This window comes from Pelophylax lessonae (assembly GCF_965119305.1).
Source record: "Pelophylax lessonae genome assembly, chromosome: 3".
In the NCBI taxonomy this organism is placed as follows: domain Eukaryota; kingdom Metazoa; phylum Chordata; class Amphibia; order Anura; family Ranidae; genus Pelophylax; species Pelophylax lessonae.
In genome coordinates this window covers 318,652,612-318,676,216 of record NC_138770.1, presented here as the reverse complement: position 1 = coordinate 318,676,216, position 23,605 = coordinate 318,652,612, and the positions used below count along the sequence as shown (strand labels likewise).

The 23,605-nt window shown below is 49.5% G+C and overlaps 1 protein-coding gene across 5 annotated transcripts in view; it reads left to right on the top strand.

Moving 5' to 3' along the window:
• EIF4G1 (eukaryotic translation initiation factor 4 gamma 1) overlaps window positions 1–23,605 on the top strand; it is a 179,230-nt gene that overhangs the window by 79,578 nt on the left and 76,047 nt on the right. For 4 of the 5 annotated variants that reach the window (XM_082249782.1, XM_082249780.1, XM_082249781.1 and 1 more), the window contains 3 exons: window positions 10,909–11,079; window positions 11,175–11,271; window positions 12,042–12,142. In XM_082249782.1, coding sequence (XP_082105908.1) covers window positions 10,909–11,079; window positions 11,175–11,271; window positions 12,042–12,142 — 369 coding nt within the window. The remainder of the gene's footprint in view (window positions 1–10,908; window positions 11,080–11,174; window positions 11,272–12,041; window positions 12,143–23,605) is intronic. The other variant, XM_082249779.1, reaches the window with a different exon arrangement.

Below are 23,605 nucleotides of genomic sequence, written 5' to 3'. Positions count from 1 at the left end.
ACCAGGAGTGCCAGAGCGGCTCGAGAAGTGGCCGACATTCTGTCTTGGGCCGAGACTCGTGTCCCGGCGATAACGGCGGTTCACATTCCGGGGGTGGAGAACTGGCAGGCGGACTATCTGAGTCGCCAGACCCTGGATCAGGGGGAATGGTCTCTCCACCCGGCTGTCTTCCAGATGTTGTGCGCGAAGTGGGGTCTTCCAGATGTGGACCTGTTCGCGTCTCGTCTCAACAACAAGGTTCGTGGCAAGGACGCGCGACCCTCGGGCAGACGCGTCGGACGCGTTAGTGGCCCCGTGGCATCAGTACAGGCTGATGTACGCGTTTCCACCGATTCAGTTGCTGTCCAGGTTCCTTCGCAGGTTACACTCGGAACGCAGCACGGTGATTCTTGTGGCACCGGACTGGCCTCGCCGGTCCTGGTACGCAGACCTCGTGAATCTGGCGGTCGACGCCCCGTGGCGTCTGCCTCTTCGAGACGGTCTCCTGTCTCAAGGACCGATATACCATCCTGCTTTACAGTCTCTGGCTTTGACGGCCTGGCTGTTGAGACCGAGGTCCTGAAGGAGAAGGGTTTCTCCCCAGAGGTCGTTCATACTTTGATCAACGCGAGGAAGTCTTCCTCGGGGAAGGTTTATTACCGTACTTGGAAGGCCCATTTTGCCTGGTGTGAGTCCAGGGGGTTTTCACCCCGCACGTACTCGGTTTCCCGAGTGCTGTCCTTCCTTCAAACGGGTGTCGATCAGCGTTTGGCGCTGGCTACGATAAAGGGTCAGGTGTCTGCGCTGGCCGTTCTGTTTCAACGTCCCGTGGCTTCCAACTCCTTGGTTGGCACTTTTGTTCAGGGTGTGCGGCATCTGGTTCCTCCTAGGAGGGATCCTTTGCCCCCTTGGGACTTGAATCTCGTTCTGTCTGTGTTGCAACGTGCTCCTTTTGAACAGATCAGGGAGATCTCGTTGTCTATGTTGTCCAAAAAGGTCGCCTTTTTGGTGGCGATCACTTCGGCTCGCAGAGTGTCGGAGCTGGCAGCTTTGTCCTGCAAGTCTCCGTATCTGGTTGTTCATTTGGATAAGGTGGTCTTGCGACCTAATCCTTCTTCTTTTCTTCCGAAACGAATTTCGGAATTCCATCTTGAGGATATTGTCTTGCCTTCGCTGTGCGCGAAGCCTAAACATCCAAAGGAGGTGAGATTACATTCTCTGGATGTTGTTCGGGCGATAAGGTTTTACCTTAAATCGACTGAGTCTTTTCGAAAGACGGACTCCTTGTTCTTCCAGAGGGTCCTCGGAAGGGCATGGCGGCGTCGGCCTCTACCATCGCCAAATGGATCAGGCAGACCATTGAACAGGCCTATGCCTTGCAGGGGAAGGTTCCCCCTGTGCCTGTGAAGGCGCACTCTACTAGATCTCTGAGTACGTCTTGGGCCTGTCGTCATGGGGCTTCTGTAGCCCAGGTGTGTAAGGCGGCGACTTGGTCGACCGTGCACACTTTCACAAAATTCTACAAAGTAGATGTTCAGGCATCGGCGGATGCTTCCTTTGGCCGCAAGGTTCTTAGTGCGGCAATTCCCTAGGGTCCCTTGTTGGGGACCTCTGGCTGTTAAGATAAGTTTTTTATCCCCTGGTTATTTGTCTTTTCCTGGGTTGTTGCTCCTGTTGAGCACTTGTTTTTCCTGTTGCCCAGCTGGTTTCCTTCCTTTGGTAAGGTTCCTTTCTTTGATGCGGAGACTGCGTTGCCTTTTTCGGCGCGGATGCGTTTCCCACCCCTCATGTTTGCACTGCTTTGGGACGTCCCCATATGTGACGAATATGAAGAGGCGGCGACTGTCGGAGGACGTAAGAGAAAACTGAATTTTTGTAAAATCTTACCTGTAAAATTCCTTTCTCTGAGTCCTCCGACAGTCGCCGCCCCTCTTCTGGGGTTTGGTTGTATACTCTACTGCTATTCCACTAAAACTGAGATATGGTTGCAGGAAGTAGGAGGGTATTGACTGAGGGGACCACCCCTTGAGGGTGGGATATGTTAAAAGCTTTAATGTTAACATATTCTGTTGCCTAGCTACTCCTTCGGAGCAAAGTCTAATACCCCATATGTGACGAATATGAAGAGGCGGCGACTGTCGGAGGACTCAGAGAAAGGAATTTTACAGGTAAGATTTTACAAAAATTCCGTTATTTGTTTTCCACAGTCAGATCAGTGGAGTGCAAATCCTCTCATTAGTTCAAATAAAATACAACTTTAGAAAATAAGCCAGTCTGTGTGGGTGGACACAAGTGGTTTCCTCCAATTTGGTGATGCCTTGCCTTTAGCTACTATCAACTGCGACTTCTATTCTTGTGCCTTCTGAACTTTAGTATGGAATTGTTCCTCCTGTTGTTGCCAGAAAGAAATGTAAATAAACATACACAAATTGAATATACATGTGTATACACAGCACAAATGCAGTGAAGGATATGTGTAAGGGTGTGTGTATACAGTGCCTTGCGAAAGTATTCGGCCCCCTTGAACTCTGCGACCTTTTGCCACATTTCAGGCTTCAAACATAAAGATATAAAACTAATTTTTTGTGAAGAATCAACAAGTGGGACACAATCATGAAGTGGAACGAAATTTATTGGATATTTCAAACTTTAACAAATAAAAAAACAGAAAAATTGGGCGTGCAAAATTATTCAGCCCCTTTATTTTCAGTGCAGCAAACGCTCTCCAGAAGTTCACTGAGGATCTCTGAATGATTCAATGTTGATCTAAATGACTAATGATGATAAATAGAATCCACCTGTGTGTAATCAAGTCTCCGTATAAATGCACCTGCACTGTGATAGTCTCAGAGGTCCGTTTGAAGCGCAGAGAGCATCATGAAGAATAGGGAACACACCAGGCAGGTCCGAGATGCTGTTGTGGAGAAGTTTAAAGCCAGATTTGAATACAAAAAGATTTCCCAAGCTTTAAACATCCCAAGGAGCACTGTGCAAGTGATAATATTGAAATGGAAGGAGTATCGGACCACTGCAAATCCTACGAAGACCTGGCCGTCCTCTAAACTTTCATCTCATACAAGGAGAAGACTGGTCAGAGATGCAGCCAAGAGGCCCATGATCACTCTGGATGAACTGCAGAGACCTACAGCTGAGGTGGGACACTCTGTCCATAGGACAACAATCAATCGTATACTGCGCAAATCTGGCCTTTATGGAAGAGTGGCAAGAAGAAAGCCATTAATTAAAGATATCCATAAAAAGTGTTGTTTAAAGTTTGCCACAAGCCACCTGGGAGACACACCAAACATGTGGAAGAAGGTGCTCTGGTCAGATGAAACCATAATCAAACTTTCTCTGTCGCTCATTGACAGACGTAGTCCTCCTTGATTAATATCAACTCGGGTTATACTGCCCTCTACAGGAGTAGGACTAGACAGGAAAGAAAACGTTCTGGCCACACCCTAGGGGCAGTCCCAGAGGGTATATCCTCTCACTTCCTGCTACAGCAAATCAGTTTTTTTCTGTCTAGTTAGGAGTAAGGACCTAGATTCCTTGCTAGGATCTTCGGTCCTGGCAGGATTTTTTTAGAAATACTTTTTTTAGACAGCTTTTCTCCAGTGTTCCTGTGAGATCTTCAAGCAAGTACGCTGAAACTGGGCGACGGGCTGGATGTTGAGATCCAGTGGTCACCCCAGTTCAGCCTACGAGCGCGTGCAGGCCATAGCTCCGCGCTGGGTCGGCCGCGACATAGTCCCACTGGACGGGGACTGACCCTGCGAGTTAAACGTCTCGCCTGGACGCCAATGACCAACAGTGTCACGGCGTCTGTATTGGTCGACAGCCCCCCACCCCGGTGGAGAGGGGTTCTGTCAGGAGTTGGCGCCCGCCTGGTTCCGGTATGGTGAGTAGAATGTTCCCCCTCTCCCCCTGTCGGGTTTGTTGGTGGACGCGGGCCCCTCTCTGGGATGGTCTGACACTCAGTTTCTGGGTCTCCCCTCTATCCTATAACAGGTCACAGATCCCCCAATTTGAGTGTGATTTTTGTGAATAGAAACCAGGAGGCTTGGTTTGGGAGCTGACTATCTAAAGTCACTATATGACTGTAAGGGTGACTGAAGTCAGTGGCAGACTACTAAAAGGCATTACTATTGAGGTATAGAGGTATCCTACCTGTCTAGTGTGTACACAGGCCGATGCCTATGCCTGAGTTACTGCAGCCACAGATCGCCATCCCTCCAGAAAGCCGGTCACTTCCACAGGCCGCACAGGCCGAATGCACACATCCCGCAGGCCGCTGCTAACTTGCAAGCCGCCGCTATCCTACACAGGCCGCCGCCATTTTCCTGCAGATCGCACAAGGCGGCCATATTGGCGTAGCCTCGTGTCTCCAGAATGGGGGCGGCCATGTTTGAGGTGACCAAACACCTCGTGGAGTAATTGGGAGGCGCCGGAAAGGCCCAGGGAAAGCAAGCCAAATACTTCCTGTCTGTAACACAGTGCTGGAAGCAGGTTGATAAGAAACTTCTGTGCATCAGGTGAGCCTTGGGGTCTCTCTCTCTCTCTCTCTCTCTCTCTCTCTCTCTCTCTCTCTCTCTCTCGGAGGGTTCCAAGCAGGTAGACTGAGGGGCGCTACTGCGCTGGGTTACTAAGTTAAAAAAAAAATGTTTTTTTCTTGCAATTAATTTTTTTGTGTTTGCTGGCAAGTGTCTTGTTACATGAACCCTGCCACACATGTATCCCCACCTGATCCCCTCAGGGTGGCCGCAGGACCCTCCAGTACCCCACTTGTGATGATGCATTATCAGCAGTTTTGGAGTCTTTGGTATCCCGGGTGGAGGTAGCCTGTCAGGGACAGGGGTCAAGAAGAGCGACCCCCGCCTACCCCTATGTCATCTGATGCCTCAGATACGGATTCTGAGCTGGTCATTGCAGTCCCTTTTCTGGGGTTGTTGTCTCAGGTACGATCTCCTCAGACAGTAAGGAGGACGCTTCTGCCTCCGCCATAGCACAAGAAGCGTTGGTGGAAGCACTAGTTGTGTCTGTCTGGGAAACCTTAAATCTTGAGGTTACACCGGCAGAGGTAGCTGAGACTCGTATTCCTTTTTTGGTACTAGCAAGCCTACCAAAATGGTGAAGGGTTTCCCTTGCCCAAATAGGGTCGTCTGTAAATGAGCCCTGCTATTTCCAAACGCATGGCTAGGCGCTTTCCTCATTTTGAGGAATTCCTTTGTTACAAAGATGGACGGTACCACCAATAGTGGACTCACCAATTTCCAGACTAAATAAAGCCACTGTTATCTCGTTGGATTGACAGAATGGGCCCCACCCATCTCTAGGGTGGGGGGACGTCTTCACCGGTTTCCGGATCCCTGGCTTTCCAGAATCCCGGATAAAGGGGTTTGCAAGGTCATATGGTCGGGATACAAGATCGAGTTTCGATCACTTCCACCGGTGCTATTCTTCCCTTCCAATAGTCGACATCCCCGGGTCGCTTAAAAGCTTTGCGGGGGACAGCTTGATACAACAAGCAGTGGTAGTTCCCATGCCTTGGAGGAGTTATAGTCGAACTTGTTCACAATGCCCAGGAAAAAGGGCTAGGTGCGTCCAATTCTGGTCTTGGAAGAGATGGAGTCCATCCATACAGTGGTGGCCTCCCTGCATCAGGGGGATTTCCTGGCGTCCATAGACATTTAGGATGCCTATCCTTGTATCCCCATCTTTGCAGGACATCAGCGTTTTCGTTGCTTTTCCCAAAGATCATCCCTGGTTCCCACCAGGAGACTGAACTATCTGGGCCTAATTTTGGATACATCCTTGGCAAGAGTGTTTCTCCATGCGGAGAAACTCCAGAAGATTCAGTCAATGATTCGGATGTTGCTGTCCGTCAACTGGCTGGGATTGATGGTCGCCTCCTTAGAGGCAGTACCGTTTGCCCAGTCTCATACCCGAATTCTCCAAAGAGGAGATTCTTCTCATATGGAATCGAAATCCCGATTCCCTGGACAATCTGATCCGATTGAATGAGCGGACCAGGGAGGCTCTGGTCTGGTGGCTTCGGTCTCCGATGCTCAGCCAGTGGAAGTAATTTCTTCTGATAAATTCCAGGTTACCGATAAATGTGTTGGAACTGAGAGCGATCAGACTTTGTCTGATTTACTGGACCGAGCAGCTCCAGGGCAGCCCGGTTCGGATCCAATCGGACTATGCCACGGTCATGACTTAGGTCGATCACCAAGGGGCACCAAGAGTGCCCTGGCGGCCATAGAAGTGGCCAACATTCTTATTGGGGGAACAGTTGTTCCAGTTCTCTCCGCGATATTTATCACGGGGGTGGACAGGCAGATTATTTCAGCCGTCAGATTCTGGATCAAGAGGAATAGTCTCTTCATCCAGAGGTATTTCACCAGCTGTCCCTTCATTGGGGCACCCCGGATATGGATCTGTTGGTAGGTTGGCTCAACAGGGCTCGCACCCGCGATCCTCTACGGACGCAGCAGACGCGCTGAACGGCCTGTAAAGGCAGTATCGGCTACTATGTCTCCCCCCCCCCCTCTCAAATTGCTGCTGAGATTTCTCCGCAGGATAGAGGTGGAGGGAACTCCAGTTATCCTGGAAATTCCGAGCTGGCCTCGTCAAGCCGGGTACGCCGACTTGGACAGGATAGTCCCTGACGCTCCTTGGAGACTTCCTCTCAGGGAGGATCTGCGGTCTCAAGGACCGATCTTCCATTGTGCTTTACAGTCGCTGGTTTTAATGGCCTGGCTATTGAGACCCAGGTACTGAAGGACAGAGGGTTGTCAGCTTCAGTTATTCCTACTCTAATTGAAGCCATTAAAGCGACTTCCAGCAAAGTCTATTATCGCACATGGAAGACTTATATCGCGTGGTGTGAATCTTTGGAATTTCCCCCACGTACCTATTCGGTGACCCGAATCTTGGCTTTTCTGCAAAAGGGGGTTGAGCAGAAACTATCCTTGAGCACTATCAAGGGTCAGGTTTCAGCATTAGCAATCTTCTTTCAGAAGCCTTGGGCTACTCATTCATTGGTGTCCAGGGGGTGCGGCACTTGGCTCCGCCAGTGTGCGCGCCCTTACCGCCCTGGGATCTTAATTTGGTGTTTGTCGGTTCTTCAGAAACCTCCCTTTGAAAATATCAGGGAGATTCCCTTGCTTACATTATCCCAGAAGGTGGCCTTCTTGGTGGCGATCACTTCTGCACGCAGGGTGTCAGAATTGGCTGCATTATCATGCCATTCCCCATATCTAGTGGTTCATAGGGATAAGGTAGTTCTTCATCCGAAGCCATCCTTTCTTCCTAAGGTGGTTTCAGATTTTCATCTGAATGAAGATATTGTGCTACCTTCCTTGTGTCCTAAGCCCAATCATTCTCAGGAATATGCGTTGCATTCCTTGGATGTGGTTCGGGCAATCAGGGTATACCTGAAGACTACGGAATCGTTCCGTAAGACGGATTCACTTTTTGTGATCACGGATGGCCCCAGAAAGGGGTTGCCTGCATCTGCCGCGACTATCTCCAAATTGATTAGACAGACGGTGGTACAGGCTTATTCTATTAAGGGTCGGAATCCTCTGTTCCCTGTTAAGGCGCACTCCACTCGAGCGCTCAGTACTTCCTGGGCCTACCGCCATCAGGCGTCAGTGGTCCAGGTGTGCAAGGCGGCTACCTGGTCGTCGGTTCATACCTTTACAAAATTTTATAAAGTTGATGTGATGGCATCGGCGGATGCCTCATTTGGCCGCAAGGTTTTGCAGGCCGCAATTTGAGGAGACCGGAGGTCTACCTCGAGGGTTTTTTTCCGTTGGAATTTCAGTTGTCTCATCGTGTGATTGATGAGCCTTTAAAACTTCTAGTTGGCACCGGTTGGGCCTTCTAGATTGGATTTTGATTTCCATTTTCCCACCCCTCATTTGTGGCACTGCTTTGGGACGTCCCGAGTTGATATTAATCAAGGAGGACTACGTCTGTCAATGAGCGACAGAGAAAAATGGATTTTTGTAAAATCTTACCGTAAAATCCTTTTCTCTTAAGCTCATTGACAGATGTAGTACCCGCCCCTCTGTTTTTGAGTTGGGTTGGGTTAAATTCTCTAAACACTGCTTTGTGACATAACTGATTTGCTGTAGCAGGAAGTGAGAGGATATACCCTCTGGGACTGCCCCTAGGGTGTGGCCAGAACGTTTTTCTTTCCGGTCTAGTCCTACTCCTGTAGAGGGCAGTATAACCCGAGTTGATATTAATCAAGGAGGACTACGTCTGTCAATGAGCTTAAGAGAAAAGGATTTTACGGTAAGATTTTACAAAAATCCATTTTTTTTGGCAACAATGCAAAACGTTATGTATGGCGTAAAAGCAACACAGCTCATCACCCTGAACACACCATCCCCACTGTCAAACATGGTGGTGGCAGCATCATGGTTTGGGCCTGCTTTTCTTCAGCAGGGACAGGGAAGATGGGTAAAATTGATGGGAAGATGGATGGAGCCAAATACAGGACCATCCTGGAAGAAAACCTGATGGAGTCTGCAGAAGACCTGAGACTGGGACGGAGATTTGTCTTCCAACAAGACAATGATCCAAAACACAAAGCAAAATCTACAATGGAATGGTTCACAAATAAACATATATCCAGGTGTTAGAATGGCCAAGTCAAAAGTCCATAACTGAATCCAATCAAGAATCTGTGGAAAGAACTGAAAACTGCTGTTCACAAACGCTCTCCATCCAACCTCACTGAGCTCGAGCTGTTTTGCAAGGAGGAATGTCAGTCTCTCGATGTGCAAAACTGACAGAGACATACCCCAAGCGACTTACAGCTGTAATCGCAGCAAAAGGTGGCGCTACAAAGTATTAACTTAAGGGGGCTGAATAATTTTGCACGCCCAATTTTTTGAAATGTCCAATAAATTTCGTTCCACTTGTTGATTCTTCACAAAAAATTAGTTTTATATGTTTTATGTTTGAAGCCTGAAATGTGGCAAAAGGTCGCAAAGTTCAAGGGGGCCGAATACTTTCGAGAATTTGAATGAAAATCCACAAAAAAACAATATAGTGAAAAATCTAGATTTAAATACACAGTCCCATGATAGGATCGGCAATATAAACTTATTGGTGAAAGTACGAAGTTCAGTGCACAAATAATTGGTGGGGACTTCAAAAGTGAATACGTGACCCAGTACAGTGTTTCAGAATATCCACCTCACCCCTGTGAAATGGGTGCGGTGGATGATTCTGGAGCACTGTACTGGATCACTTCACTTTTCAAGTCTCCACCAATTTTTTGGGCCCTGAACTTTGTACTTTCATCAAAAGTTTTTATATTGCTGATCCTATCATGGGACTGTGGATTAATACTATATTTTTCATTATTTTTTTTTTTTCCATTCAAGATTGGATGGATGTATGTATGTGTGTATAAATATATGTATGTATATATAATTGGATGGATATATTAATTTTTTTTTCCACTTTAGCACTTTTTTGGACTTTTAATGTGTTGTACATTAATAACAGTTGTCACACTTCACTTTTGGCGCTACACACGTTGTGTGTGTATGTATAGATAATGTATGTGCCACTTTATTAGGTACACCTTGCTAGTACCAGGTTGGGTTAATTCTTCAGGGCATAGATTTTGGTCCATATTGACATGATGGCATCACTCAGTTGATGCAGATTTGTTGACTGAACGTCCATGGTGCTAATCTCTCCCGTTCCACCACATCACAAAGGTGCTCTATTGGATTGATTAGCGACTGTGGAGGCCATTGGAGTACAGCAACCTCAATGTCATGTTCAAGAAATCAGTTTGAGATGAATTAAGATTTGTGACATGGTGCATTATTCAGCTGGAAGGAGCCATCAAAAGATGGGTACATTGTAGTCCTAAAGGGATGGACATGGTCAGCAACAAAACTCAGGTAGGCCGTGGCATTTAAACAATGCTCAATATCCCCCAGATCGTTCCATTAAGTTTACGCCAAATTCTGACCCGTCTGAGTGTCGTAGCTGAAATCGAGACTCCTCAGACCAGGCAACATTTTTCCAATCTTCTATTGTCCAGTTTGGGTGAGGCTGTGCGAATTGTAGCCTCAGTTTCCTGTTCACTGACAGGAGTGGCATCTGGTGTGGTCTTCTGTTGCTGTAGCCCATCTGCTTCAAGGTTTTAGGTGTTGTGCATTCAGAGATGGCATTCTGCATATCTTGGTTGTAACAAGTGATTATTTGAGTTACTGTTGTTATCTCAAACCAGTCTGCCCATTCTCCTCGAATATTTTCTCTTTTCGGACCATTCTCTGTAAACCCAAGAGATGATTGTGTGAAAATCAGCAGTTTTTTAAATACTTAGACTTGCCTTTCTGACACCCAACAACCATGCCATGTTCTAAGCCACCTAAATACCCTTTCTTCCCCATTCTGATGCTCGGTTTGAACTTCAGCAAGTCATCTTCACAACCTCCTAGATGCCTAAATGCATAGGGTTGCTGCCATGTTATTGGCTGATTGTGTTACCAAGCAAGTCAACAGGTTTACCTAATAAAGTGACCGGTGAGTGTATCTCTCATACAGAATTGTATTCATATGGGCTCCCATGGGTTATATACAGACTTCAGGTCATTGGACACTAGCAAAAAAAAAAAACTTTCTAGGGCTACCCCCAGGGTGCACTCATGTAAATCTCGAAATCTTTTTTTTTTTTTTTTTGGACCCAAAATGTGATATGGTAGTATTGCCCTCTGGCTTCCCTTTAATACTGGTTCAGCTGTCAACGAGTAAGAGGATTGGTATACATCATCCATATACAATTTTTAGTAACGGTCTCAGTTTGGTATGAGCATTTAACTTGTACAGCTAATTTCAGTTGTGGAGTTTTGTGTTTAATTTTTACCAATTGTCATCCTACCACTTCAGCATTATTACCAGAGCAGGACCCAACCTCCTAGCAACGCCACCAGAGTCCAGAGTGCTTCTTCGGCTCGTGCAGTGCCTCCTACCCATGTGTATCCTGCTGGTTCTCAAGTCATGATGATTCCCTCACAGTTATCCTATCCTTCCCAGGGCTACTATATACAAGGTGGACAGGTAAATGGCAGCAACACAAAATTAGGCTGTTGGCTAGCTTTAGTTCCTCCTCACTGTTTAAAGAATGTTTTATATTGCATTTGTTTCCTTTGCAGGGTCGCTCTTATGTAATGCCCACACAGCAGTACCCTGTGCAGCCTGGCGCTGCTGGCTTTTTTCCTAGTGCTAGTCCCACAGAGTTTGGCACCTATGGTGAGTGAGACCATGTGTGGTGGTTTGTTGTGGTTTTTTTTTTTTTTTATGAACTAGTACATAGTCAATTCTAGTTTTAATAGTAAACTTTTTTTCTTTAGAGATTATGCATTTTATCTTTTGGGTATGGTTTTCGGGGCTAGCCACTTTTGTGGGGTTTTTTTTTTTTTTTTTCTTTTGTCATAGGTACTGTAAATGTACAATCCTAGTTGCTCGCCACACCTCCCCCCTTCACAATGTTTATATGATCAGGAGTTGACTATATTTAGTTCAGTGTAGCTGTGATGTAGCAAAGAAGCTCGATATGAGTGGGGGCAGCGGTGATGTGCAGAGCAGAGTCATCTTGTAAGTTTAACTGTAGATTTAAGGGGGTTTTGGTTCAACAAGGGAAATGGTGTGGGGGTAATCTTATTGAAGCTAGTAGTTTTTGCAATTGTATACCAGATCAGTTGTGTGAAATCCAGCCATCAAGGGTTGCACTCAGGCCTAGATTTTGGAATAGACCGTCATTTTACTTGAAAACCACACCTTACTTCTGTTTAAGTTTAGGACTGCAAAAAGCATGCATGTATCCCAGCGCTCAATAACCAGATTTACATATCTTTAGTTTAGAGAGTGGTGATAGCTGGGGATTTAAGAGTTGCGTGTCTTAACAAGTTTAAGCAGGGACATTGTGGGTAGTACATTTATCCTGCTCCCAAATAACATTTTTCTAGAAGAGGTTTGTGTTTTTTTTTTTTTTTCCTGGGTTGACTTTCTGCTTTATTCAGCAGGAGCATATTATCCTGCACAGCAGCAGTTTCCGCCAGGGGTGCCCGGTGCCCAGGTTATGATAAATCAGGCAATTCCTCCAAAGCGAGAACGAAAAACTGTAAGTTTTAAGATCTACAGTTTTTTTTTTCTTCTTTCCTTTTACAGCTTGCTGTTTTTCCACTGCTCTATTCACCACCTTCTGCTCGCCTTGTTATTTCTTTAGCTTTTATTGTCGCTGTCAGTCTGTCGAAATGTGTATTTCTCTTACGTCCTCCGACAGTCGCCGCCTCTTCATATTCGTCACATATGGGGTATTAGACTTTGCTCCGAAGGAGTAGCTAGGCAACAGAATATGTTAACAATAAAGCTTTAACATATCCCACCCTCAAGGGGTGGTCCCCTCAGTCAATACCCTCCTACTTCCTGCAACCATATCTCAGTTTTAATGTCTAGCTTGTCAGGAGTGGCTGGCTCTCTCTGTGCTGGGACTTTTTGTCCCAGACTCTTTCTTCTTTGATATTTTGTTTGAGTTTTCTCTCTACCTTTTACTTAGCTGTTATTTTTGTCAGCATTAGTTAGTTCTTCGGACGAAGAGGATCATGCGGACTGGGTCTCGGGCTGATCCCCCTGGTCGCAGGTCGTGGGTCAGTGGCTTCCCAGTCTGCCATCGAGCGTTCAGCCAGGTAACGCTCCTGGCACAGTGAACGACCCGTCCCTGTTCGGTGCAGGGATGATTGGTGAGGTGGCTACCTCACCGGACGCTGTGCGGTTTCTGAACCGCCATTGTGTGCGTCTTGAATTGCGACTCTCCCTGCCTCATGTGCAGCGGCTTGTTCGCCTGTGCGGGTTCCCCACGCCATGTGAGGTAAGTGTATCTATGTGGGGACCTGTCTGTCTGGGGGGGGGTCTCAGTCTGGGACTGTGTAACCTGCCTTTAATCACACTGCTTGTCTCCCTATCTCTCGGCTGCATGCTGTGGGCTGCAAGGGGGGGGGGGAGCTGTATGACACTGAGTGTGTCAGGCTGGGCAGTGTGAGGAGCTGTGTGCTGTGGGGCATGTTTTTAATGGCATGTTGGGGCATATACAGCGATCGCTGCGGCGATCTAACATGTATCCATATAATGGGATAATATTGTGTGTGATTTTATGCACTGTGGAGCGGCGATTTCGGCACCAAACGACGCCATTTTACCGGCGCCCGCTCCGGCCGCATGGTTTACATGCACGGCGGCCATTTTCTTGTAGCCTCCATAGGCTTACATAGAGCGCCCTGGCAGCATCACTTCCTCTCTCCTGGAAGCACCGATCGAGGCAGCAGCAGCAGCGGAGTCTCCTCAGGTTTTATCCTTCTATTCCTGTGTTCCATTGCCTGTATTCAGTCTGTATATTCCCTGTGGGGGTCTCATTGTGCCTGAGTGTGGTGCGGTGGGCTGCGCTTGCCGCGCTTGCTGTAAGGGGGCAGTTAACCCTTGGTTGTCTGGCATACAGGGGCAATGGATTCTCAGGAGGGCAAGTTTCCCACAGTATTGGTGGAAAGCCAGGGGACCGCTGTTTCCCCCCCAGGGGGGGATTTAGCCACTATTGTGGCTGGCCTTGCTGCACAGGTGCAAATGCTGGTGGCTGCTCAATCTACTAAACGGCCCAGAGTTGCTCTGTCCTCTGATTCTGAGGGTGAAGGTGATGGGGCTGTTCTGGCGGGGACCCCCCTATCGGGGTCCCGCTCCTCTCTTGATCTAGTGGGGTCTGAGGTAGAGGCTGAAGTTGAGGGGGTTGATAATTCGCCCCCTGGCTCGCCTGAAGAGCTTGCAATCATGGATGAGTTGATTGCTTCCATTAAGCAGACGCTACGTTTGCAGGACGAGGTGTGTCCCCCAGCTGCCTTGGCGGCTTATGGGACGCAGAGAAAACGCAGGACGCCGCAGGTTTTTCCCTGCAATGCTGATTTTCAGCGCGCTGTTAAGGACCAATGGCGCGATTTGCGCAAGCCTTTTGCGGTTCCAAGTAAATTTAAGCTGCGTTATCCTTTCTCGCCTGCCACTGATGAACGGTGGTGTGTGCCTCCGCCAGTGGATCATGCTATTGCGGTTTTGAACAAAGCCACTGCGATCCCTGCAGAGGGATCCCCTGTTTTCCGTGATGCCACGGATAGGAGACTGGAGTCTCTTGCCCGTCATACTTATTCTGTTACGGGTTCTATGCTTAAGGCTCTGTTTGCTTCTCTCATGGCGGCCCAGGCGATCGCAAGTTGGACGCAGATGTTTAGGCGCGTCCTAGTGGCCGATTCGGCCTCGGCGGCGACCCTGGATATGGTGGATCAGATCCACCAGGGTGTCATGTATCTGTGTGATGCGGACCTGGACCTGATTCCGTTGGCCGCGCGTGTGCACAGCGTGGCGGTGTTGTCTCGCAGCCTGGTTTGGTTGAAATGTTGGTCGGTGGACCAATCTTCACGTAAAACCTTAGCCAATCTGCCTTATGATGGGTCTCGCCTTTTTGGGGAGTCCCTGGATGTGTTGATTAAGGGGATTACCGGGGGTAAGAGCACTCTCTTGCCCCATTTCCCCAAGGCTAAGGGGGCTTCTGGGAAGAAGCATGCTCATTTTCGGCCCCCTCAGGGGTCCTTTCGTGCCTTTCGGCCGCACTACAAGGGCAAACCGTTCAAGGGCCAAGGCTCTCAGAAGAAGCCCTGGTCTGGGAAACAGAAGTCCGGTCAATCCGGACCTGCGGCCCATAACAGTTCGGCCTGAAGGGGCGCCCTCACCCAGTTTTGGGGTGGGGGGACGCTTGCTCGGTTTTCTTCAGCCCTGGTTGGCCCGTGTGAGGGACAGATGGGTTCTGGAAATCGTTCGATCTGGTTACAAGATCGAGTTTCTTTCTCGGCCGGAGAGCAGATTTTTTCCCTCAAACCTTCTACTGTCTCCAGAGCGCCTGCGGGATCTGCACCTGGCGGTGCGGGACCTGAGGGCTCAGGGAGTGGTGGTTCCGGTGCCTCATCGGGACAGATTTCGGGGGTTTTATTCCAATCTGTTCACCGTGCCCAGGAAGGAGGGCAAGGTTCGTCCGATTCTGGACTTGAAAGCTCTGAACCGCTCTGTGCGAGTTCGCAAGTTCCGCATGGAATCCCTGCGCTCGGTGGTGGCTGCCCTGGTTCCGGGGGAATTCATGGCCTCCATCGATTTGAAGGATGCGTACCTTCACATCCCCATGTTCGAGGGTCATCAGAAGTACCTTCGATTTGCCATTGCGGAGGATCACTACCAGTTTGTGGCGTTGCCCTTTGGGCTCGCCTCGGCTCCGCGGGTCTTCACCAAGGTGCTTGCACCGGTTCTGGCATTGAGAGCCCAGGGCATTTCTGTCCTGGGGTATCTGGACGACATTCTGGTTCGGTCTGCGACCAGACAGGGTCTGGAGAAGGACCTGTCTGTCACAATGCAAACTCTGCAGGAGTTCGGTTGGACGATAAATGTTCCAAAGTCGACACTGAGTCCGTCGGTTCGTCTCCCCTATCTGGGAATGATACTGGACTCGGTGCAGGCGAAGGTCTTCCTGCCGGAAGACAAACTCAGGACTCTTCAGGAGGAAGTCAGGTCCCTCAGGGACGTTCCACACTCGTCTCTGCGGACGGGTATGAGATGTCTGGGATTGATGGTCTCGGCCTTCGAGGCGATTCCTTTCGCGCAGTTTCACACGCGGGGTCTCCAAGCGGAGATCCTGTCCAGGTGGGACGGGCGACCTCAATCTCTGGATCTTCAGATCTCGTTGAGTCATCGCACCAGGGAAAACCTTCTGTGGTGGCTCCAGTCCCCGTTGGTGTCCGGGGGCAAGTCGTTTCGTCCGATCTCGTGGACGATAATCACCACGGATGCCAGCCTGTCGGGCTGGGGTGGTGTTCTGGGCGTTCTGTCCGCCCAGGGGACCTGGTCGGAGGGGGAGTCCTCCCTTCCGATCAACATTCTGGAATTGCGTGCGATAAGGCTCTGTCTTCATCGCTGGACGGACCGGCTGCAGGGCTGCCCGGTTCGGGTGCAGACGGACAATGCCACGGCGGTGGCCTACATCAACCACCAAGGGGGCACCAGGAGTGCCCGAGCGGCTCGAGAAGTGGCCGACATTCTGTCTTGGGCCGAGACTCATGTCCCGGCGATAACGGCGGTTCACATTCCGGGAGTGGAGAACTGGCAGGCGGACTATCTGAGTCGCCAGACCCTGGATCAAGGGGAATGGTCTCTCCACCCGGCTGTCTTCCAGATGTTGTGCGCGAAGTGGGGTCTTCCAGATGTGGACCTGTTCGCGTCTCGCCTCAACTACAAGGTGAAGAGGTTCGTGGCAAGGACGCGCGACCCTCGGGCAGACGCGTCGGACGCGTTAATGGCCCCGTGGCATCAGTACAGGCTGATGTACGCGTTTCCACCGATTCAGTTGCTGTCCAGGTTCCTTCGCAGGTTGCACTCGGAACGCAGCACGGTGATTCTTGTGGCACCGGACTGGCCTCGCCGGTCCTGGTACGCAGACCTCGTGAATCTGGCGGTCGACGCTCCTTGGCGTCTGCCTCTTCGAGACGATCTACTGTCTCAAGGACCGATTTACCATCCTGCTTTACAGTCGCTGGCTTTGACGGCCTGGCTGTTGAGACCGAGGTCCTGAAGGAGAAGGGTCTCTCTCCAGAGGTCATTCATACTTTGATCAACGCGAGGAAGTCTTCCTCGGGGAAGGTTTATTACCGTACTTGGAAGGCCTATTTTGCCTGGTGTGAGTCCAGGGGGTTTTCACCCCGCACGTACTCGGTTTCCCGTGTGCTGTCTTTCCTTCAGACGGGTGTCGATCAGCGTTTGGCGCTGGCTACGATTAAGGGTCAGGTGTCGGCGCTGGCCGTTCTGTTTCAACGTCCCGTGGCTTCCAACTCCTTGGTTGGCACTTTTATTCAGGGTGTGCGGCATCTGGTTCCTCCTAGGAGGGATCCTTTGCCCCCTTGGGACTTGAATCTAGTTCTATCTGTGTTACAACGTGCTCCTTTTGAACAGATCAGGGAGGTCTCGTTGTCTATGTTGTCCAAAAAGGTCGCCTTTTTGGTGGCGATCACTTCGGCTCGCAGAGTGTCGGAACTGGCGGCTTTGTCCTGCAAGTCTCCGTACCTGGTTGTTCATTTGGATAAGGTGGTCTTGCGACCTAATCCTTCTTTTCTACCGAAACGAGTTTCGGAATTCCATCTTAACGAGGATATTGTTTTGCCTTCGTTGTGCACGAAGCCTAAACATCCGAAGGAGGTGAGATTGCACTCTCTGGATGTTGTTCGGGCGATAAGGGTTTACCTTAAATCGACTGAGTCTTTTCGTAAGACTGACTCCTTGTTTGTTCTTCCAGAGGGTCCTCGGAAGGGCATGGCGGCTTCCGCCTCTACCATTGCCAAATGGATCAGGCAGACCATTGAACAGGCCTATGCCTTGCAGGGGAAGGTTCCCCCTGTGCCTGTGAAGGCGCACTCTACTAGATCACTGAGTACGTCTTGGGCCTGCCGTCATGGGGCTTCTGTAGCCCAGGTGTGTAAGGCGGCGACTTGGTCGACCGTACACACTTTCACAAAATTCTACAAAGTAGATGTTCAGGCATCGGCGGATGCTTCCTTTGGCCTCAAGGTTCTTAGTGCGGCTGTTCCATAGGGTCCCTTGTTGGGGACTCCTGGCTGTTGGGATAGTTTTTTGTATCCCCTGGTTTTTTGGTCTTTTCCTGGGTTGTTGCTCCTGTTGAGCACTTATTTTTGCTGTTGCCCAGCTGGTTTCCTTCCTTTGGTAAGGTTCCTTTCTTTGATGTGGAGACTGCGTTGCCTTTCGGCGCGGATGCGTTTCCCACCCCTCATGTTTGCACTGCTTTGGGACGTCCCCATATGTGACGAATATGAAGAGGCGGCGACTGTCGGAGGACGTAAGAGAAAACGGAATTTTTGTAAAATCTTACCTGTAAAATTCCTTTCTCTGAGTCCTCCGACAGTCGCCGCCCCCGCCCCTCTTTTGGGGTTTGAATGTATACTCTACTGCTATTCCACTAAAACTGAGATATGGTTGCAGGAAGTAGGAGGGTATTGACTGAGGGGACCACCCCTTGAGGGTGGGATATGTTAAAGCTTTATTGTTAACATATTCTGTTGCCTAGCTACTCCTTCGGAGCAAAGTCTAATACCCCATATGTGACGAATATGAAGAGGCGGCGACTGTCGGAGGACTCAGAGAAAGGAATTTTACAGGTAAGATTTTACAGAAATTCCGTTATCAGGGGTCTGCAAGGAAAAGTAAAATCCAGGTGCTCTTCGTTCTTCACCTCCCAATAGTGGGACGTGGGGGTAAGGGAGTTTGCAGGTGCTGTTGTGATGGGGAGGGTTTGGTATAAGACTGGGTGGCAGGTAGGGGTGGGATTTGGGAGGAGAGGGTTGTGTAGTGGTTGTAGGGAGTGGTGAGTGGAACGCAACAGGTGCTATGGCAAGGTGGGGGGGAGAGATGAGGTGGATGGTAGATTTCAACAGGAAGGGTGAAATGGGTGGGAGGTTTGGTGTAGGAGTGAGGTGGTATACACTCTGCTGCTGACATCCAGCATGAGTTCTGTGTTCTCAGTACTGTTACGTTTCTGAAGCAGTTACTACTTGAGGTAGCTATTATCTGCAAGCTACCCCAATGGAGCTAGGCTGTCACACACCTTACTTCAGGGAGCTTACATAAGGTAGATTGATGTCACTGCCCAAGCACCTAATCTGTTAGTCACATAGAACTCTTATTACTAAGTTTATCATTGAAACCTCTAATAATACTTTAACCACTTGCCAACCAGCCGCCAGTTATACAGTGGCAGATTCACACGAATCGCCTTTCCTGTACGGCGGTTCGCGGGAGTGCTCCTCGCGGGAGTGCTCCTGTGGGCGTGGGCCAGGCGACTGCAATTGCCGCCGGGCACCCGCGATTGCTCCCCGTGTAGAGAGAACAGCAGTATCAACACAGAGCGCCTGTGTTCCTGCTATTTAGGAACACAGGTCCATCCCCCCCCCCCCCAGTTAGAAAACACCCCCTTAGGCTCACACTTAACCCTTTGATCTCCCCTGGGTTAACCCCTTCCCTGCCAGTGCCATTATTACAGTAGCAGTGCATATTTTTAGCACTGATTACTGTAGTAATGTCACTGGTCCCCCCCAAAAGTGTAAAAAATGTCAGTGAGGGGTCCAATCTGTCCACCGCATAGTATCAGTCCTGCTAAAAAGCGCTGATTGCCGCCATTACTAGTAAAAATAAATAAAAATCGCACAAATCTTTCCCCTAGTTTGTAGACGCTATAATTTTTGTGCAAACCAATCAAAATACACTTATTGGGGTTTTTTTTTTTTGCCAAAAATATATGTAGCAGAATACAAATTGACCTAAAATTTTGATTTAAATTTTTTTTTTTTTTTGTGAATGTTATTATATAGCAGAAAGTGAAAAATTGTTTCTCTATCGTTCGACTGACACACGGCTCCATCTTTAGACCAATGGGTTATGCTCCTCTTATCAGTAATAGGCACTAGGCAGGAAAAAAGGCTTGCCACGCCCATTTGGCTGTCCCTGCAGACATAACCCCACACACTCTATCAGCAATTGGTTTGTTTCTGCCTAGTTTTACGAATAGTACTTAGCTCCCTGCTGGGTCTTCAGTCTTAGCTTTTAATAGGGAAATAAGTGTGATTTTTATATCTTCACAAGTTAGTTCCTGAATAACCAAGATCCAGAGGAACTACAAGCAACAGCCGGCTGTGGTATCGCACTGGATAATCTAGATCCTTAAGGTCTCCCAGCCTGGCCAGCAAGCGTGAGCAGGTTATAGTCCAGAACGAGGCCTCGCCATGACGGTGCCCTGATGGATGGGGACGAGCCTGCGAGTGGAAGAGTCTCGCTGGGACGCAATCAACCTAGAACGCCCTGAGTTGCAGCGTACCCCCTGGCAGGCTGCACCCTCACCCAGGGTGGGAGGTGGACTGTTCGGAGTGGCGCCCACCTGGTACCGTGGTATGGTGAGTAATACTGTCCCCCCAATCATCTGGCAGTCTCCAGGTGGGCGTGGGTCCCTCCTTGGGATGGTCGGACCACTGGGTTCCCTTCTATTCCCCCAGCTCCTCTAACAGTCACGTTTGTCCTTTGGCCCCCTCCCACTGCCCCTGCCTTGCCTCCCTTCCAGGGTTGGGTAGGAGCTGGCTTTGCCACTTGCTCCAGTAAGAGGGGGTGGATGCAATTGTTGCTGTCTGGATCACACCGGTGGTCTTTTGAGTAAGTTACCAGCCCCCTGGGGATTAGTGACTGGTGCAGGGATGTCTTTTGGGCTCCCTGCGGCGGTTAGAGGCTTGAGGGAGTGGTTGTTTCTTCATCCGCGGGTATGCGGCGCACTTGGCTGGATCGGGCCGAAAATTGAGGCAGTGGCTTGTGGCCTACTCGCAGCTTACAAAGTACCATGTCAAGCTGCCCGAAGTGCCTGACTGAGCTGACCGGCCGATGCCGACGGATCACTGCACACGGCCGGATCGGGCCAAAAATTGAGGCCGCGGCTATCCGTGTACCATGTCAGGCTGTCTGAAGTGCCTGACTGAGCTGACAGGCAGATGCCGATGGATCACCTCACGCGGCTGTGGTGGGCCGAAAATTGAGGCCGCGGCTTGCAGCCTACTCGCAGCTGTCCGGGTACCGTGTCCAGCTGTCCGAGCTGCTGACCAGGGTGATGGAGAAGGGCTGGCCCCCTCTTTTCCTTTATAGGGAGGGGGCTATGTCCTCATATGTCATTAATAGTCGTTAGCCTGCGTCTCCTTGCGAGACTGCGGTTGGCGACCTCCCCTGCTTGTTATGCTCCCAGGGTGAGCTTAGCATATAGCGATGGGTATGCGTCCATGCACTTCGGGTGCTCTGCAGTGAGGATGATTCCTTTTTTACTGCACATCCGGATGCAAGGGCGCTGGTGGATGGACTGATTGTATCGGTGCAGAAAATTTTACATAGGAGGTTGATGTTCCCTCGGGGCCCGCAGATCCCCTAAAGCCGGCAAGGGTACTCCCGTTTCCCGCCAACTGTGACAAAATTGTCGCACCTCAGCGGCGTTGTTCTAAAGGCAATAATGGTAATCACTTGGTGTGGCTAAAAAGCTGGTCTGCAGGTCAGGCTTCTAAAAATGCTCTACAGATCTCCCCTTTTCAGGGGACCGCCTATTTGGGTCTTTGTTGGAATCAGCTAAGGGGGAGTCATCACGTAATAGACGGGTCCCTTATTTTTAAGCACACAGACGGCCCCTTCGTGCCTTCAGCATGCAGGAGCAAGGTGTGATGGTGAAAGTTCCCTCTCAGAAATGCTTTTAGGGATTCTATTCAAACCTGTTTACTGTGCCCAGAAAAAAAAGGCAAAGTACGTCCAATTCTGGACCTCAAGGTGAACCCGAGGTACAGAAGTTTAGAATGGAATCCGATCGAACGGTAGTGGTATCTCTACACCATGGATACTTTTTTGCCTCTATAGATATCAAGGCTGCGTGTCTACAGATCCCTATCTACGCTGGACACCAGCGTTTTCATCGCTTTGCTGTAGGAGAGGAGCATTATCAATTTGTAGCGTTACTCTTTGGTCTCGCCTCCGCCTCCCAGGGTCTTTACCATGTTGCTGGCTCCGGTATTGGGATTAATTGCGCCAACGGAGGATTTCGGTACTGGGATACCTGGACGATCCCCTATTGAGGGCGGACTCTTATTTAGCCCTGTTGGGGTGACTTGATGATCACTGTTCCGACTCTGCCAGAGTTCGGTTGAAACATCAATTTAAAAAATCTGACCTGATACCTTCATTAAGACTGGATTATCTGGGCCTGACTCTGGGTTCCGCTTTGGTGAGGGTCTTTCTTCCTCTGGACAAGCTGCACAAATTACAGGGCGCAATCTGTTTGCTGTTGGCAAGCAATCTGTCCGGACTTGCATGCGGGCCTTGGGTCTGATGGTGTCAACCTTCGAGGCAGTTCTGTTTGCTCAGTTCCACACGAGACCCTTACAAAGGGAGATTCTCATCATATGGAACAAAGATCCAAAGTCCTAGGACGCTTTGATTCGCTTGAGTCACAACAACACAGACTGCTCTTCTATGGTGGCTTCACTCATTAGCACTACGCCAGGGCAAGTCCTTCCTTATGGTGTTAGACGGTGGTAACCACAGACACCAGCCTGTCAGGCTGGGGAGGAGTGCTGGGGGAAGTTCTTCGCCCAGGGGTCCTGGACAGTAGAAGAGTCCAAAACTTCTGATCAAATATTTTGGAGCTCAGGGCGATGAAGCTTTGCCTGTGCCACTGGACAAATCATCTGCAAGATTGTCCGGTTCGGATTCAATCAGACAATGCCTTGGCCGTAACTTACATCAATCATCATGGTGGCCCAGGAGGTGGCCGAGATCCTTGATTGGGCGGAAAAGTTTGTTCCAGCCTTCCCTGCTGTGCACATCCTAGGTGTGGAGAACTGGCAGGCGGATTACCTGAGTCATCAGGGGGAGGAGTCTCTACACCCAGAGGTGTTTTTTATCTCCTGTGTCTGGTGGGGGACACCCAACATCGACCTGTTTGCTTCTCGACTCAACAAGAAGGTTCAGAGGTTTGTAGCCACGTCTCGGGATCCTCTGACACCACAGACTCACTGGTGGCTCCTTGGAGTCAGTATCAGCTGATTTATGCATTCCCTCCACTAAAACTTCTGCTGAGGCTTCTTTGCAGGATAGAAGTGGAAGGGGTTTCCGGTCCTTCTGGTGGCCCCAGACTGGCCTCGCCGGCTTTGGTATGCAGATGCCGATGCTCCCTGGAGACTTCACCTCATGGAAGATCTGCTGTCTCAAGGACCGATCTTCCATCCTCCTTTACAGTCGCTGGCTTTAATGGCGTGGCTGTTGAAAGCCAGATATTAAAAGTATAGAGGTCTTTCTGATTCTGTGATTCCTAGACTACTGAAGGCCAGGAAGTCTACTTCCAGGAAGATCTATCATCGTACATGAAAATCGTACATTTCATTGTGTTAATATTCTAAGGTGCACCCTCGCTTGTTCTTGGTGGCTAGGGTTTTGACTTTTCTTCAAAAAGGTGTTTAACAGCGGTTGACTTTGGTCACTATCAAGGGCCAAGTGTCGGCTCTGGCTGTGTTTTTCCAACACCCTTTAACTATGCATGTCCTGATTTGCATTTTTATTCAGGGGTTTTGCCATATGGCTTCCCCGAGGCGATCCCCGCTACCTTTGTGGGATCATAATTTGGTATTATCTGTTAAGAAATCTCCCTTTGAAAACATTAGGGAGATTCCTCTGCTTGCCTTGTCTAAGAAGGTTGCCTTTTTCGTGGCTATTACTTCTGTCCGCAGAGTATCTAAATTGGCGGTGTTGTCCTGCCGCTCACCTTATATGGTGGTCCACAGAGAGGGTGGTACTCCTACCTAATCAGTCGTATCTTCCTAAGGTGGTTTCTGATTTTCTTCTGAATTAAGACATTGTGCTGCCTTCACTCTGTCCCAAGCATCCCAAGGAGTTTGCCTTGCGTTCTTTGGATGTGGTTCAGGCAATTGGGGTT